The 15,511-nt window shown below is 35.9% G+C and overlaps 1 protein-coding gene and 1 non-coding gene across 2 annotated transcripts; one reads left to right on the top strand and one right to left on the bottom strand.

Moving 5' to 3' along the window:
• Window positions 1-3,868: 3,868 nt before the first annotated feature.
• On the bottom strand, window positions 3,869-3,949 carry TRNAL-AAG (transfer RNA leucine (anticodon AAG)). Its single transcript has one exon. It is a non-coding gene; the product is annotated as a tRNA-Leu (tRNA).
• A 10,295-nt stretch (window positions 3,950-14,244) lies between these two features.
• On the top strand, window positions 14,245-15,246 carry LOC104587709 (putative phytosulfokines 6). Its single transcript, XM_010245420.2, has 3 exons — window positions 14,245-14,485; window positions 14,609-14,685; window positions 14,819-15,246. The coding sequence occupies exons 1-3, from the start codon at window positions 14,383-14,385 to the stop codon at window positions 14,924-14,926; spliced, it is 288 nt and encodes a 95-aa protein (XP_010243722.1). The 5' UTR covers window positions 14,245-14,382; the 3' UTR covers window positions 14,927-15,246.
• Window positions 15,247-15,511: the final 265 nt, after the last annotated feature.

The following is a 15,511-nucleotide window of genomic DNA, read 5'->3' as shown; positions in this document are numbered from 1 at the left end:
GCTTAAGTCAGTGGCAAGAAAATTGAGAGCAAGAAGTGGATTTGCATAGTATGTGTGTACCTTGTGAAAGAGTACCCAAGTCCTTTTATAGATGTAAGGATCCGAGTTTCATGTCCAGGATATCCAGACACACCGATCCTTTTCAGTCTATTATCTTTGGGGCGTGTTCATCCCACATGGGTGGGGAATCCTTATCCAGTTTCTTTGAGTCACGCCAGGAGCTAGGGTCATCCACACTAAGTAGGTAGCGTGTCGCTGCATAACTCGGGACCATAGGTCGCACTTTCTCAGATAAGGTTGATCTACCTAGCTCGGTATTCCAAATAGTTGGCTAATCAGCTCCTCGGTTAACCCAGGTTGAAGTCAAGCTGGCCTCGCTAGCTCTCCCGACGTGGCGTGTGCCATCCTGCCGGGGGTGTTCTGCCGTCCTCTCCAGGTTGAGGTCAAATCCCGAGCAAGTCAGTCTAGGTCATCATGGAGTCTGCCAACTTGCTCCACACGGTGCCAAGATGTCATCAAACGGTTCAAGCTTACCATGTGTCTCTTCATGGTTGGTTGGCCAAATCACCCTCCATCAATACTCATTCATCATTTTTTTTTATCACAAAAAAGGATTTCTTTTTAGAATTTTGATTGGATTTTTAAGAAAGAAAAATCTTATTCACCAAATGATTTCTTGACTGACTTTTGGCTTCTTCGACGAGAAAAGCTAGAATAGGAGTATCAGTTATATAAATACACATCTATATATATCCATCTTTGGGTATTGGAGGTATCTATATTTTAATCCATGATTGAAAAGCACTTCCAAACATGAGCGTTTATGTTTTACAAGTGTTTTGTTACACTTTTTTATTTTTAACATAAAAAAAAAAAATCATATTTAGAAGAGATGCAGGATGATTGAGCATTTAAAATGTTTTGACTTATTATTATAATTATACTTATAATGACAATCGAATGGCATCTCAAAAAAGATATCAACTTTTTAAAATTTTAATGTGCCACATCATCTTAGTGATTCAATAACATTTTTTTTCATTACAATAACATTACAGTAAAATTTTAAAATTATACTTATTTTCATTACAATAACATTTTTTTTTTGAAAAACAAATTGCCAAATGTAATTAATTTAACATCTCTTTTTTTTTTTTTTGATGTGGCAAATTTGTGAAAGGGAACACTTGCGAAACCCTCCTGTGCGAAATACCTAATCACCTACTGAGATGGAAAGAGGAAGCCATGCCAATGCATCTAGGGTTGTCAATTAGACTGGATTTGGTCCAATCTAGTCCAATCCAATATTGGTCCATTTACAAATGGACTGGACCAAATCCAATCCAAATTCATACAAATCAAGTCCAATCCAATCCAAATAAGATGCAAATGGACTAGATTGGGTCCAATTCAATCCAAATTGAATCAAACACCAAAATTACATGAGAAATCCAGAAAAATGTATAAAAAACCATATCGCCTACTGCAATCCAATTCAGTCCAATTAAAATGCAAATGGATCAGATTGGAGGCATGTCAATTAAATTTCTTTTACATTAAAATATTAAAATTAAAAATGCTATCACATCTGGAGGCATGTCAATGAGTTGGCTTTGGGTATGGTTATGTTGTTATAATAAATAAAAAATGAGGTTGATTATTGGACTTATAACCTTACTAATTTAACAATAGATCTGAAAATGACAAGTTTAGAAATATTATTTGAGAATATTTATACATAAAGAGATAAATAAGTATATGTATTTTTGTTGTTACTCAAGTTGTTTAGACTTTAATGAAGCTACGCTCCATTTGGGAAGAGTGTAAACACAATGAAACTGGATGATCAGAGAGGCACGTTATCAAATTAGGGGATGTTTGGTATAGATGCATTATGTGTTGGGTTTATGTATTGAAAATCAGGAAAAACATTACAGGCCCAAAGTATATATGATGCAACATTAATTATACATGAGTGCCATCGGGCGCCGTCTAGGCAAAACGGAATCACAACAATGGAAATATCATTACGATGTTTATTCTAAAAGTGAATTTAGTGGTACAAAACCTTTGAATTTGATAAATTTATTAATGAGAATAAGTAAAGGACACGTGGATACGACCTACCAATCATACGACAAATCAACATATTGTGCTGTATTAGTAGATCATGGGACCTCAGGTGCTTGGTCATTTTAGAGTTGGAGTATTTCGGTACCCATGTATGCCGAGGTGCCACATGACCCAACCTAGAAGTTCACCAATTGTCTTCGAACTTCTCGGCCTCTCAGGATCACGTTGCGTAACTATAGGCTTTATTCTCGCCCCGCCCGAATTGGAGGGAAACGGTAAGCCTCATTAACTGGTATGTTACCCTCCTTCCAAAGTGGAACGGATCCCTAAGTCATGGGCCAAGGATTCCAGGAGCGTTTTGCGAGACCCACGACAGCCCAACTATATAAGGGCATCAACCCTCAAGACTCAGGTATGCGCGATTACTTGCTCACTAGCTTACTTGCATTCAAACTTTTGGCTTACAAACAGAGTACAATACTAACTTATGCATCGGAGCTACCCTGGGTTCTCTAATCCTTTGTCTTGCAGCTTGGTTCAGCTCGCTACGTGACTAGTGTCCAAGTAATCTTCCAGCTATGTGGTGCTGATATATCACTAAAAATGAATTACACACAACACCACAGTATCAACATCTTCTCTACACCTCATATTCTAACTTGGCTTCAGTCAGGGCAAATCCATGCCCACAACATTCTAATAGCATTTTCTAACCTTGGATTGGGAATATCTCTCCATAAAATAAAGCATATAAGTATAGAGATATTCTCAATGCAAGGCAATAAAGACTACTTGAACAAAGTTTTCCTTGACTGAAGCCGAACTCCTCATATTCATGGAAAAAAATTGTTCCAAAATGCCTTACCACTGGGAAAAAAAGGAAAAATAAACCTCAATGTATAATAATTTTGAATTAATGGCAAAATATTAGATGAAAAACCCATTAATATAAATTGGAGCATATTGTATTGACTGATATGGACTTTGCCACAAAAACACTTGACCTGATAGGCGCCCCACAACACCTCCCATCGGTGTAAACGTGCATGTGGGGTGCCAATTTTTAGTGATATATCACTAAAAATGAATTACACACAACACCACAGTATCAACATCTTCTCTACACCTCATATTCTAACTTGGCTTCAGTCAGGGCAAATTCATGCCCACAACATTCTAATAGCATTTTCTAACCTTGGATTGGGAATATCTCTCCATAAAATAAAACATATAAGTATAGAGATATTCTCAATGCAAGGCAGTAAAGACTACTCGAACAAAGTTTTCCTTGACTGAAGCCGAACTCCTCATATTCATAGAAAAAAATTGTTCCAAAACGCCTTGCCACTGGGAAAAAAAGTAAAAAAAAAACCACAATGTATAATAATTTTGAATTAATGGCAAAATATTAGATGAAAAACCCATTAATATAAATTGGAGCATATTGTATTGACTGATATGGACTTTGCCACAAAAACACTTGACCTGATAGGCGCCCCACAACACCTCCCATCGGTGTAAACGTGCATATGGGGTGCCAATGTGATCTTCTCACCTGACCTACACATTAGAACTGTATCCAAGGTTTAAAGTATTGATGTGAGGGTATCGTATTGTATTTTTGGAGTCCAAAATGCCTGTTTACAGGTGTTTCGAGACCCCACTCTTTTTTAATAAAAAACATGTTCAAATATCTTTTCAAAAACCAGAGGGTGCAGCTGATCCCAACCCAACTAATCAGATCCGTGTAAATGTGCACGTAGGGGTCTAAAATGCCTGTTTAAATAAAAGATCATGTTGAGAGTGGGATTTGAACCCACGCCCTTTCGGACCAGAACCTTAATCTGGCGCCTTAGACCAACTCGGCCATCTCAACAGGACACTTCTATTGTACAAACAATTCAAATAATTAATATGAGAGCAACTCATCACCAAAACCCAATTGTAAAAAAAGACGACAACCAAATCATAAGAATCAAATAATAATAAAAGGTTCTTCCAGAAACTTCTCTGTGCACGCTTATGCATAGAGAATAAATAAATACAAGTTGTTACCAAAAAATAAAGAAATATAAGTGCCGCATTTGGAGAAACTGGTATATTAAATGAAAGGTTGAAGAGATTGGCATTTAAAAGCTACGTACTTAATAATTAATATAATTACTTGTGATCTTTTGTGCAAGTTGTATTAAATTGACTGTTTTTCATCTAGCTGTGAAAAAAAAGAAAGCTATGTACTTAATGTCTGTTAGCGTTTTTGACTGTTAAATAAAAAGTAATTATTAAGATATTAAAAATGTTTTTTTTTTTTACATTTTTGTATTGTGAGAAGAATACATTACTTATTTATTTTTTGGATATAAATTTATACTCTTTTAATAATTAGTGTACTTGACCAAAACTTCAAGACATTTAATGATGAAGTCCATATTTTACACCGATTTCAAACAAACAATAAGGATAAAAAAACAATTTTTATTTTGCATTTTTAAATTAAAAAAAATATTTATGTAAAATACATATTTGTGTTTACATCATAACCGAAGATAATAATGAAAATTACCAAAGTCACTGTTAAATGGTTATTTGAAGGTTAACATCTGCGCCCCACAAGTGAGCCCCCCACAATGCCCCACAACACATTCCTACCTTGTATTGGAAACATCTCTCGATAATGATTAATGATTAGACGTCATCAGGACATATTCCTAATACAAGGTGGGAATGTGCTGTGGGGTGCAGACGTGAATTCATCATTTGAAGGGCAGTCTAATTCCTCCTTTTTGAATAATTTATCCCAAACACTTGAAAGCACCAAAGTTTTAGCTCTGCTCATGTTTACTGCAGTCACACATGGAGAACATCTCATCCTCTGCATAGTATTATACAGGGGGAGATGTTCCCAAGAGCTTCCAATGACTTTCAGTTTTATAAGATAGGCCTCATTCCATTAATCCATAAACTATGTTTGGCAAAAATCACATAAATCTCAAAATAACCGTCTTTCAGTAAAAAAAGAGCTTTCCACTGAAACTTCTTTCAGTGGCTTTTGCTAGGCAACTCGGTGAAAACAGTTCAATAAAAACTTTAGCCTCCCAAACGTAGGGGTGCACCTTGGGCGGATTTGCATTGAGCTTTTATCAAAAATTGAGAGGACACTACATGAAGGCTGTGTTTGGAAACAATGCAAATAAGTGTGAATGCAAAAATGTAGAGTATAAAATGGTTCATATAAATTGTAAAATTAGGTTAGTTTTACACTGACAAATTTATCTTCTTACCAAACAGACTTTTAGCTGTAATGGATGCAAATATGAATTTCAATAAAACATATGTTTTTTTCTTTTTTATCAAAAGCCCACTTGAATGCAAATTTACTTCTTTTTCATTGATGTACTTTTACATCTTATTATCAATATAAATATGCATTAGTCTATCATTTATCAATGCATAAATGTAATTTTGTCAAACACTAGCAAAAGTGAACCAGAATACAAGTTTACCCTGAACTGGGATTTACACTCCATATGTATCATTTCCAAATGCAGCCGAAGGTTCGATCCCGAAGCAGTGTAAAAGTGCAAACCCTGGCCAACCCAAATTGCAGCCCCTGGCCCCTAAACAAATAAACTTCAACATTACAGTGATAATTGTAGTTGATTGCATCCGTGAGTTAAAGTGGAGGGTGACACATTTGGCGATCATGACCCTCAAATGAAGCCAATTCGCTTATTCCCTGTTGAGCCTGTCTTTTACCATGTTTTTATTCTCTTCAATTGACCTTGGTACATACAAGCTATCCACCCCTCTTCGCCCCAAATTAAAGAGGAAAAACTAAAAATTAATAAATACTGTGATTAGTAAAAGTTCCACTGTTGAATATAGAGTATTTATAATATGAGAGGAACCAACCCAAAAAGGGATCACTGTTTGTTGGATGCTGACACTTACAAATCTTGGTTTGTTTTGGTTTGTTTTGCTTTTCCCATTAGTGATTGAAAGTCTTAGGCTCCGTTTGGTTTGTGAATGGGAAGGGATGTTATTATAGGCGCATCTTTCTTTCGAGATATGTTTTTCCCCTGTGGATCATAAATAACTTAATCAAGGGGTGTTACTATGGAGTCTGGATCAAGTAGGCATGTCGTTGTAAGCACGTTAAATAAGTATTTTCAAAATTTTTTTACACCTGTCCCTTGAAATACCCCCAACCAATCATTGAAAAAGATTAAAGTATTCACTGAATGTGCTTCCTATATTGTGCCTACTGGATTTGGTCCCATTACCATGGGCATATTCTATTACATGGATAAAAATTTGGGTGGTGTGAATTCATCCACATACCACTGTCGTATGGACAAATCCGTATCATGCCCCTATTTGTAAGCACTCTGTATTGTGGAAAAATTATGTAGAGTGACACGGTTCACACCCACGGGGCAATCCAGATGTGTAGATCAGTACACACACCTTTGTATTGATTCCATACATCTCACATATAATTTGCGAGATGATTTACACAATTGAACACACATAAAAAAACTATTACATTTTATAAATAAGAGAAATAGAAAAAATAATACAAAATAACCATGTTTCAAATAAAATATCAATATGTATTTATTAATAAATATAAAAATATAAAAATCACACATGATCAATATTGGAGGATAAAATATATCAAATATGAATTTATCTAATAACAAAATTCATTAAAAATAAAAATGGTTAATGAAAATAGTACAATATTTAAAAAATTAATCCTAATATTATCTTAAAATAATTACAATATTAAAGTTTAATAAAAAAATTAATAAAAATACTGAAAGTTACTAAATATATGAAAAAATGAGAAAAGATTTGTGTTGTATCATTGTTTGGGGACATCCACAATATGGCCATGTCTCATGATCTCATCTAGGAGATACACCCGTGGTCAAGCTTTTGGGGTTTGGACGGGACTATTTGCAACCAAATGCTACTTTCATATCATGGAAAGGACTGAAATGGTCCATCCATGAAATGACCGTAGAACCAAACAACAACCTACATTTGCAGTAGAAGGTGTCTCAACATTCAATATTCTTTAAAGCTATGTTTGGTTTGACCTTTGTAGGAAAATGCAAGGAAAGGAAAGGAAAGAAAGGGAAACCTTTACAAACCTTGTATAAGTTTTCCTGCCTTTCCCTTCCTTTCCACTAGGGATTTCCTACTCACTTTTCCTACCCACTCTCTACCCTCCCTGAATTGGAGCCACACATCTCTATTATGAATTGAGAAATGTGTGGCTGTAATTTACGGCGGGTAGAGAATGGGTAGGAAAAGTGAGTAGTAAATCTGGACTCCTTCCTTTCCCTATCTTTTCCTTCAAACCAAACATAACCTAAGTGTTTAGATAAACAAACCTCGTGGTGTGGTTGGCAAAAGAATGCCATGGTATTATACTATTATTTTAGTCGATTCTCCAAAGTTAAACTCGGTTTTCTTATCCATTTGTCATGGCAATTTGTGGGAGAGGGTAACCCCCATGTTGTGTTAATTTTTTTCCTTTTATATCAAAATAATTATATAAATAAATATGTTCTTAGATTAAGAAAGTAGTTTGCTTAGTGCTATATGATGTATAGAAATTGCAACAAGCGGGGTTCAAGGAGGGATTTGTAAATTATAAGACCATTCACGCTTCCCCAAACCTATTAACCCATACCCTTTCTTTACCTGCAATAGTTTGAATCTTTAGAACACAAACCCTCCCAACATAAAAAAATACAAAACCCTCTTCGACCCTAACCTTCCCCATATTTAGGGGTGGGGTGGGTTAAGTCTAGAACCTATATCTAATTTCCCAATATATATATATATATTGGTAATTTAATTATAAGAACTAGAGGTATTTTAATAAATTCGATATATAGATCGGGTAGCTAGAGGTGTAAATCGTGTTGTGTTGGGCCAGCATGGCACGACCCGCAGGTCGTGCTTCCCCTCCCCTATGATACTTTGGGGGGTTGGCCTGACACGACCCACAACCCGAGACCATGCGATCCTGTGTTGTGCCACAGGTCGAGCTGGTCCATGGGCTAAGCCTTGGGCCAAGTTGGGCCGTGGACTAGGCCAAGCCATGTTTTTTAAAAATTTAAAAAAATAATAAAAATTTTAACATAAATTAAAAAATAAACAAAACAAAAAAGATCTTTAAATTTTATTTTGTATGAACTTTGATGTATACAATTATTTATATATGCAATGATAAAATGAAATAATATAATAAAATTGAAAATAAAATTATATATATTAATTAAATTACATAATTATATATATGGTCCTGTTGGGCTATGCCACGGGCTAGGCTTTGTCGTGCCCGGCATGGTCTGTAGTCCGTCGTGCTAGGCCATGAGCGGCACAACCCGATTTACTCCTCTACAGGTAGTGTTGGGTTTAGCCTAATACCATATCCTAACCATACTTGCATGGGTTGTAAATCTCAAAACTTGTTTCCTCCCCAAAATCCATTTCTCAAATGAAAAAATAATTAAAAAAAAAACCCGTTAGGGCAGGTAAAAGTGGGTACATATCCGGTGGATGAAAGTTGCCATCCCTAAATGTATTAGGGGCAACTCGATTTAGGCGAACCCCCAAATAGGGTTGTCAACGGTATTCAAAAATCCAATATTTGACATAATCGAATCGAATTCGAATAATTCAAATATCTAATCGATCAAATTCAAATATCCTATTCATATTGAATAGTTAATCGGATTCGAATTCGGATATGACCTGATCTGATTCGATAAATATCCGAATTTGACTGATTATTTAATTCTTATATATAATATAAAATATTTTATATAATTCATATATAAAATATTTTATATAATTCATATATAAAATAATTAAGTTATATATTTATATACTTTATATCAATAAAATATTTATTTTATATATTTATTAATTATCTAAAATAATTAATGAATTGAATTCGAACCGAGTTAAATATTCGAATACTTAATTGAATTTGAATTCGGATATTAATTTTTAATATCCATTAGATATCGAATCAAATTCAATATCAGATTTTCTAATCGAATTCAAATTCGATCGGTTTACACCTTTGAGTTGAAGATTGGGTTAGGGTTAAGGTTGGAAAACGCCATGAGCCTGATGTCTTTTGACATAATAAATGGTATTTTTCTTATTTATTTATTATATTTGCTTACTCAACCAATCATTTTAGCTTTTAGGTTGAATAGTTCTTTGAAAATGTATCAAAGTTTATTTGACCAAGTGGTCAAGTGTTTAAAATTTGGTCTTAGTTATTGTAATTATTCAATTTCCACACATGGTATAGGTGGGCCTATGATTGTTAATACTTCAAGCCCAATGGGCTTTTACATGAGGGGTCATGTTAGAGAATAAAAACATATCCAATTGCAAGGGCATCACCAAACAGCATAATCTTTTAGGTTGAATGGCTCATTGACATTGCATCAATGAAATATTTGTAGATTAGACTTGATTGAATGCACTTAACTAGTTAGGGCGAGTTCAAGGTGGGCCATACCTGTGCTAAACCCAACCTTTTCTTTTGGTAGCAACCCTAATTCTAGATGATCTCTTTTTAGGGATGGAGAATGTTGTGGAGTGGGGACGGGGATTAATTGGAATCCCTGATTGGGGTTGAAGTTCGGGTCGGGAGTGGGGATTGAGGTTCCCGCCCCACCCTGACCCCAATTATGTATATATACATGTATGTGCGTATGTATGTATGTATATGTATGTGTATATATATATATATATATCAAAATTATTTAAAAAATTATTTATAATTTAAATTTTTATTTATTTTAAATAAATTTATTTTTTATATAAATACTGTTATCTAAAAAAAAATTCGAGGATTTGGGTCCCCACGGGAAACCATCCCTATCGTGAATCGGGGAAGGAGGACAAATCTTATCCCCGACGGGGATTGAAGAGAGGGACGGGGTTAATTTGATAATCAGTGTCAGGGACGGAAATATTATCCCCACCCAAACCAGTCCCGTTGCCACTCCTATCTCTTTTTGTTTTAAGCTTTTTTCGAAGCTATTTTACATGGAAATATACATTATTCATACCTGCTAATGTGAATTTTGTGTAAATCTGACCATGCATCGATCTCACAATTCATCGATCATCCCAAGAACTATTTGTTGCGCAAAGGGATTCCCTGGCAAAATCTCTACACACTGCAAAAGCACGGAATCCCACTTTACATTGGGAACATTCCCATAAATTTAACATAAATGTAGAGATATTTCTAATGTGTGACTGGATGATATTAAGCAAAGATTTTACTTACAGGAGATCCCAATTCTTTTGTTGCCGGTCCCGATTTGAACGGTCTAACCATTTGGTCCATCCAAGTCTGACAACAGTTGATTGTATAGATGAGAACTGAACTGAATTATTTGACACTTTGTTTACACGTGACAATATAGATGGTAGGATCGAAAGGCTCCAAATTTTGTCACTTGCATCCGTCTTCACATGTGGAATTTGCACCATGAATCTCTGTGAGAAAAGAGACCCTTTTTTCTTAGGCTTCATTTGGAAGGAATATAAATACAAATATATAGATATTTGTATTTGTACTCCTTCGAAACTGAGCCTTACAAATTCAATGGCTGGCCTCTGCAACTCGCATAAAGACATTTCATCAGTACACATCAGTGCTGTAGTATGGGACTGATATTGATAGAAAGAATGGTCCCTACAATCGGTCTTAGACCATACATAATCAAGCGGAATGTTTGCTTGGACTGATAACATTTAATACCCTACAATTGTACATTGTTATAATGCATGCACGATGACACTCATTTAGACTTGTGGAACCTTTTCTTTTTTTAAGACAGTTATGGAAACTAGTTGAGTTTTGGTACTCGAAACATAAAATGTCACAGATTTTGATGTGCATTAAATTCCAATCCTCCAAAGTATATCACTTTGGGGACATTCAATAAATATTAAATTAGGGAAAATCTCTGATACCTGAAAGGTATGATATCCAAGAGCTTTGTTCAAATCAAATTACCCCCTGTGAAATCCTCATTCTTTGCCATCTTGGTTGATTGAATGCAAGTTTTTTTTTTTTTTTTTTCGATATCATGTCTTTCTAGTATAGTACTCAAACCCATCAAATTAATATATTTTAATAAATTATTTATATTTGAAATTCCAATATTTTGAAATATATTACACCACTAGCATAAAAAAATTAAATTAAGTATATTTACAAAGAGAAAATATGCATGTATAGATACATATCTAATAGTTCGAATATTTGTCTGATTTTTTCATCAGTTTTTTATGAAAACAGACGCAGCCTTCTTCAGTACTGGTATTTTTTTGTCCTACTTTCCTCCCTCCCCCAGGTGTCAAGTGGAATCACCGTTCTAATTTCGGAGCTCAAACTAAAAAAAGGAGAGAGGAATCATGTATTGATAAGTTCTGACGAGGGAGCCAATAACTAAGCGTGAATGTCTATCCACTACATGCTTTTTTCTCCACTATGTTCATATTGTTCCAGTTGTTTCCACTTTCCAATTGCTGAATAGAAAAAGGGATTTATCAAAACAGAGTGGTTTTCATAGATATAGGATGATGGTATTGCCAGTAACATGCAGATATCATATAAGTCAGACCATAATAAGAATTCATGCTGACTAAAGTCTAATCTTGTTCACCTGGTTGTATGCCCAAAGTAAAGAGGACTATTATTAATGCCTATCCAGATATATGAGAGAGACTGAGAGAGAGAGAGAGAGAGAGAGGGGGGGGGGGGGTCTGTAAAAAAACATTTTAAAAGTCTTAGTAGTAGAAAAGAGGAGCATAAAGTGTAAAAACACCACAAATAAAGCCTTGGTAGTAGGAAAGGAGAGCATAAAGCCTCACGACCACTTTGAGGGAAAAAATAAAAATAAAAACTCTAAGAGAGAGAGAGAGAGAGAGAGAGAGAGGAGGGTGCAATAGAAGTAATATGAAAGGGGAACAGGAAGCATCAAGAGTCAAGACCACTTAAAAATTTTTTAATCGATCAATGGTAATAATTAGAAATAGTAGTAAGAAAGAGCATCAAGACCACAAGCTTCTCTTTTTCCCTGATCAAGAAGAAGAAAGGGAAAGGCAGGGCCTCCTCTTTTCTCGAGATGCCATTGTATTGAAGTTAGGACAGATTCCCTAAATTAAAACTATTACTTGTGATGCACACATAACAATGCCTAAAGCAAAAGCAAATGTGAATTGAAAAGAAAGGTATCTCTTCTTCAATTCAAAACGAAACCCACTCACCACCAACATATCAAACCCCCCCATTTAATGGTTGGTGCCAGATTAACTTCTTACTTCCTCCAACTTTCCAAACATGGAGCTCTGTTGTCCCATCCTCCATAATTTGGCTGATAAAACAATTTAATATGATGACCTTCCTGTGGGCCGAAACCTACCTACACAAAGCTACAAGCACATGCTCTAGAGCTTTTAAATCACTCTCAGTCTGCATTTCTGCATTAGACATTGACAGGGAAAAAGATTATGATAAGGAAACATCATCCAAATGTCCTTTGCCAACCTCAACTAAGTCATCACTGGGGGTGGTTTAACTTTAACCCAAGTTGATCAGGATCCAGGCAGAGGTTGAGAAGTTCTCACATGCATCAATTGGGTATTTGGGCATTTGGGTTTGGGAATATGAACCAACCTGCTAAAATCAGGAATATTAACAGCTTGATTCTTGAGTGGTTCCATTGGGTTGATGGGTCGGGTCAAGAATTATGTATTACCCACCTCGTCACTTGGAGCTACTATATACCCTAGCTTGTTGTTTTACTACTGCATTAAAACCCCTGCCAAGAACAGGTGAACAACTAAGACTCGGTACGATGACATAAAAAATAGGAATTGCATCTGCAGTAACACACTACCACCACAAGCCCCAACTGTTTGTTTAAAGATTTATTATCAATTAAATAACGTTGATGTGGGATTAGCAGACATGTCTTTTTCTGTTTTCCAACTCAGTTCTTCGGAGAGAGAGAGATGCTTCCAGCAGATTCAAAGAACAAACATCCCTCACAGAACCCAACAAGTTGGTATCTTGCACGGAGAATATCACTCAAGCCTCCTAAAGAGAAGCATGATCAAATCTCAGGTGCATTGGAGATAACCCAATTAAACTATATTATTATCTGATAAAGCTTATATATCATTTATTTATTTATTAGTTTTTATACTACAACTTTTCAGAGTTTTCAATAAATTATTTTATAGAGTTTCTGAACTCTGAATTTCTGAATTGTTTCTTTAACTGAGCTATTGCTTGCCTTCGTGTAAATGCATGATAAAGCATGTACTCTAGTATATTTTAATCTTATTTCTTCTTATTAATCTATAAAAGATATTAATTAAAAAGAAAAAATAATGGTTAAACTGAAGATGTTCATCTTCTGTGGAATGGAATTGGAAGGCATGAAACCATGAGGCATGAGCTAGTTAGTTGGTACCTAATAGTGTTTCCAAAGCCTTGGGGAGGGGGATTTGGGCTTTTGGCATGTGTAGAAGAAAGGACCAAGTAATGATTAGGTGAGCGCGCTCTCATGGGATTAGTCACGAGCGGCCCCGCCGTGGCCGTGCCCAATTGCCCATATTTAAAGTATAATGTAAGAGTCACACCTAGAGGCTACGAGTGAGAGCGCGCTCATTCTCATTGGATTACCAGCATTGTGAAATTCCAAGCGTGTGATCATGGAGAACAGCTGTCGGCACTCATCGGACTAGAGAAATACAGTCCAAAACTACAAAGGTTGACTTGTGAATGCCGTCAAAAACCATGCTGCAGAGACTGTGAGAGCGTGTGGGGACTGAGCAGTGGGACTGAAACGTGTAGGATCTCTCTTCCTTGTCGACGTTGTTTCTTTGGCCTTCATTAATCTCTCTCTCTCTCTCTCTCCTTCCTTCCTTCCTGGTGCGATCACATGACACTAAAGCATGGCGGCCTGGTGGGTGTAGGTACGGAGGTGGTGGTGGGTTGGACCCACCAGCTGAGGTGTCGTAACTGCCTTCTTTGGAGTTTTCATGTGACCTACAGGCTTACTGCGGGTGCGCCTGCATGTATTTATATCTCCAGCCTGCATCCCCCACCACCAACCCTTCAAGCTTCTCTCTCTCTCTCAAGTCTCTCTCTCTATCTATCATTCCCTCTCCCTCTCTCTGCTTCTGCTTCTCCATATCTTTTATCTGCATCTCTTCTCATCTGGTATTGAATCTGTAACCATGACGAAGACCTTTCAGTCTCGTGGGCTTCTTCTCCTCTTCCTTCTTTTCATTCTGCTCTCCTTTTCAGCAATAAACGCTCGTCTCTTGGAAGGAAAACAAGGTAATTGATCAAGAAAATGTCTTTCTTCTGCTAACCAGTAACCATCCATCATCTTATCTGTCTCTTATCTTTTTGCTACTACTTTTTGTGGAACTAAAAGTTCAGTGTATTGCTTATATATAGGTAACAAAGATGTAAAGGATAATGGGGTTTTTAATCGAGATCTCATGTTAGAAACAGTCGAAGAGGATGCTTTGAATGTGAGTCCTGTTCCCACACTCTCACCCTCCCAAAAAATAATTTCTTTTCTTGCTTTATTTCATTTTGGAGTTTGGACTTCTGATCTTCTGTTTCTTATACTGTAATTTGCATTTTTTTGGATAATTTTAACAGTTGATGGGAATGGAGAAATGTGACAACGCGGATGAAGAATGCCTAAAGAGGAGGAAGACTTCGGAGGCTCATTTGGACTATATTTACACCCAGCACCATAAACCATAGATTTTCCATAAGAACAAGATCAAGTTCCATGCTTTGTTTCTCCATAGTCTTCTCCTTGAGTTTAGTTCAGTACTATGAAACACCTCTTGTTCAGCTCAAGGCTACAAAACCTCCACAAAAATAGCTTAAAATCTGGGTATTGGTCTCTCATTTTTATATATTATTCCAACTACTACATATATATAGTATGGATATGAGTTGTTAGTGTTTGTTTTTCAGTACTACCCTACCCTATTATGTTGGTGACTAAATCTACAAGGCTTTGATTCTTGAAATGTCTTTGATCTCGGAAAGAAATAGTTTTCTGACTTTATCCCTCAGATCTGTCATGAAGTTTTAATACTTAGCAGTGTGAGCTTGATATTCCCTTCAGGGCAATTTTTTCAGTGTTTTGACAAGAAGAAATGAAAGGAGTGATATAACCGGTTAAAGAGAATCTTATGCTTTTGATTTAATTTTAATATATTACCCCCTCGAGACATTAAGCAGCAGCCATCAAAAATATACTACCCATGATAAATCATACGCTTTCTTTTTATAAGGAGTATGATATATGCTTGTTGCTAGCAAAACAAGATAAGATGA

Source organism: Nelumbo nucifera, chromosome 6 (assembly GCF_055504915.1).
Source record: "Nelumbo nucifera cultivar China Antique chromosome 6, China Antique-T2T, whole genome shotgun sequence".
Lineage (NCBI taxonomy): Eukaryota > Viridiplantae > Streptophyta > Magnoliopsida > Proteales > Nelumbonaceae > Nelumbo > Nelumbo nucifera.
Note: the sequence above shows the minus strand (reverse complement) of the source record. Positions and strands in the feature narration are given on the sequence as shown.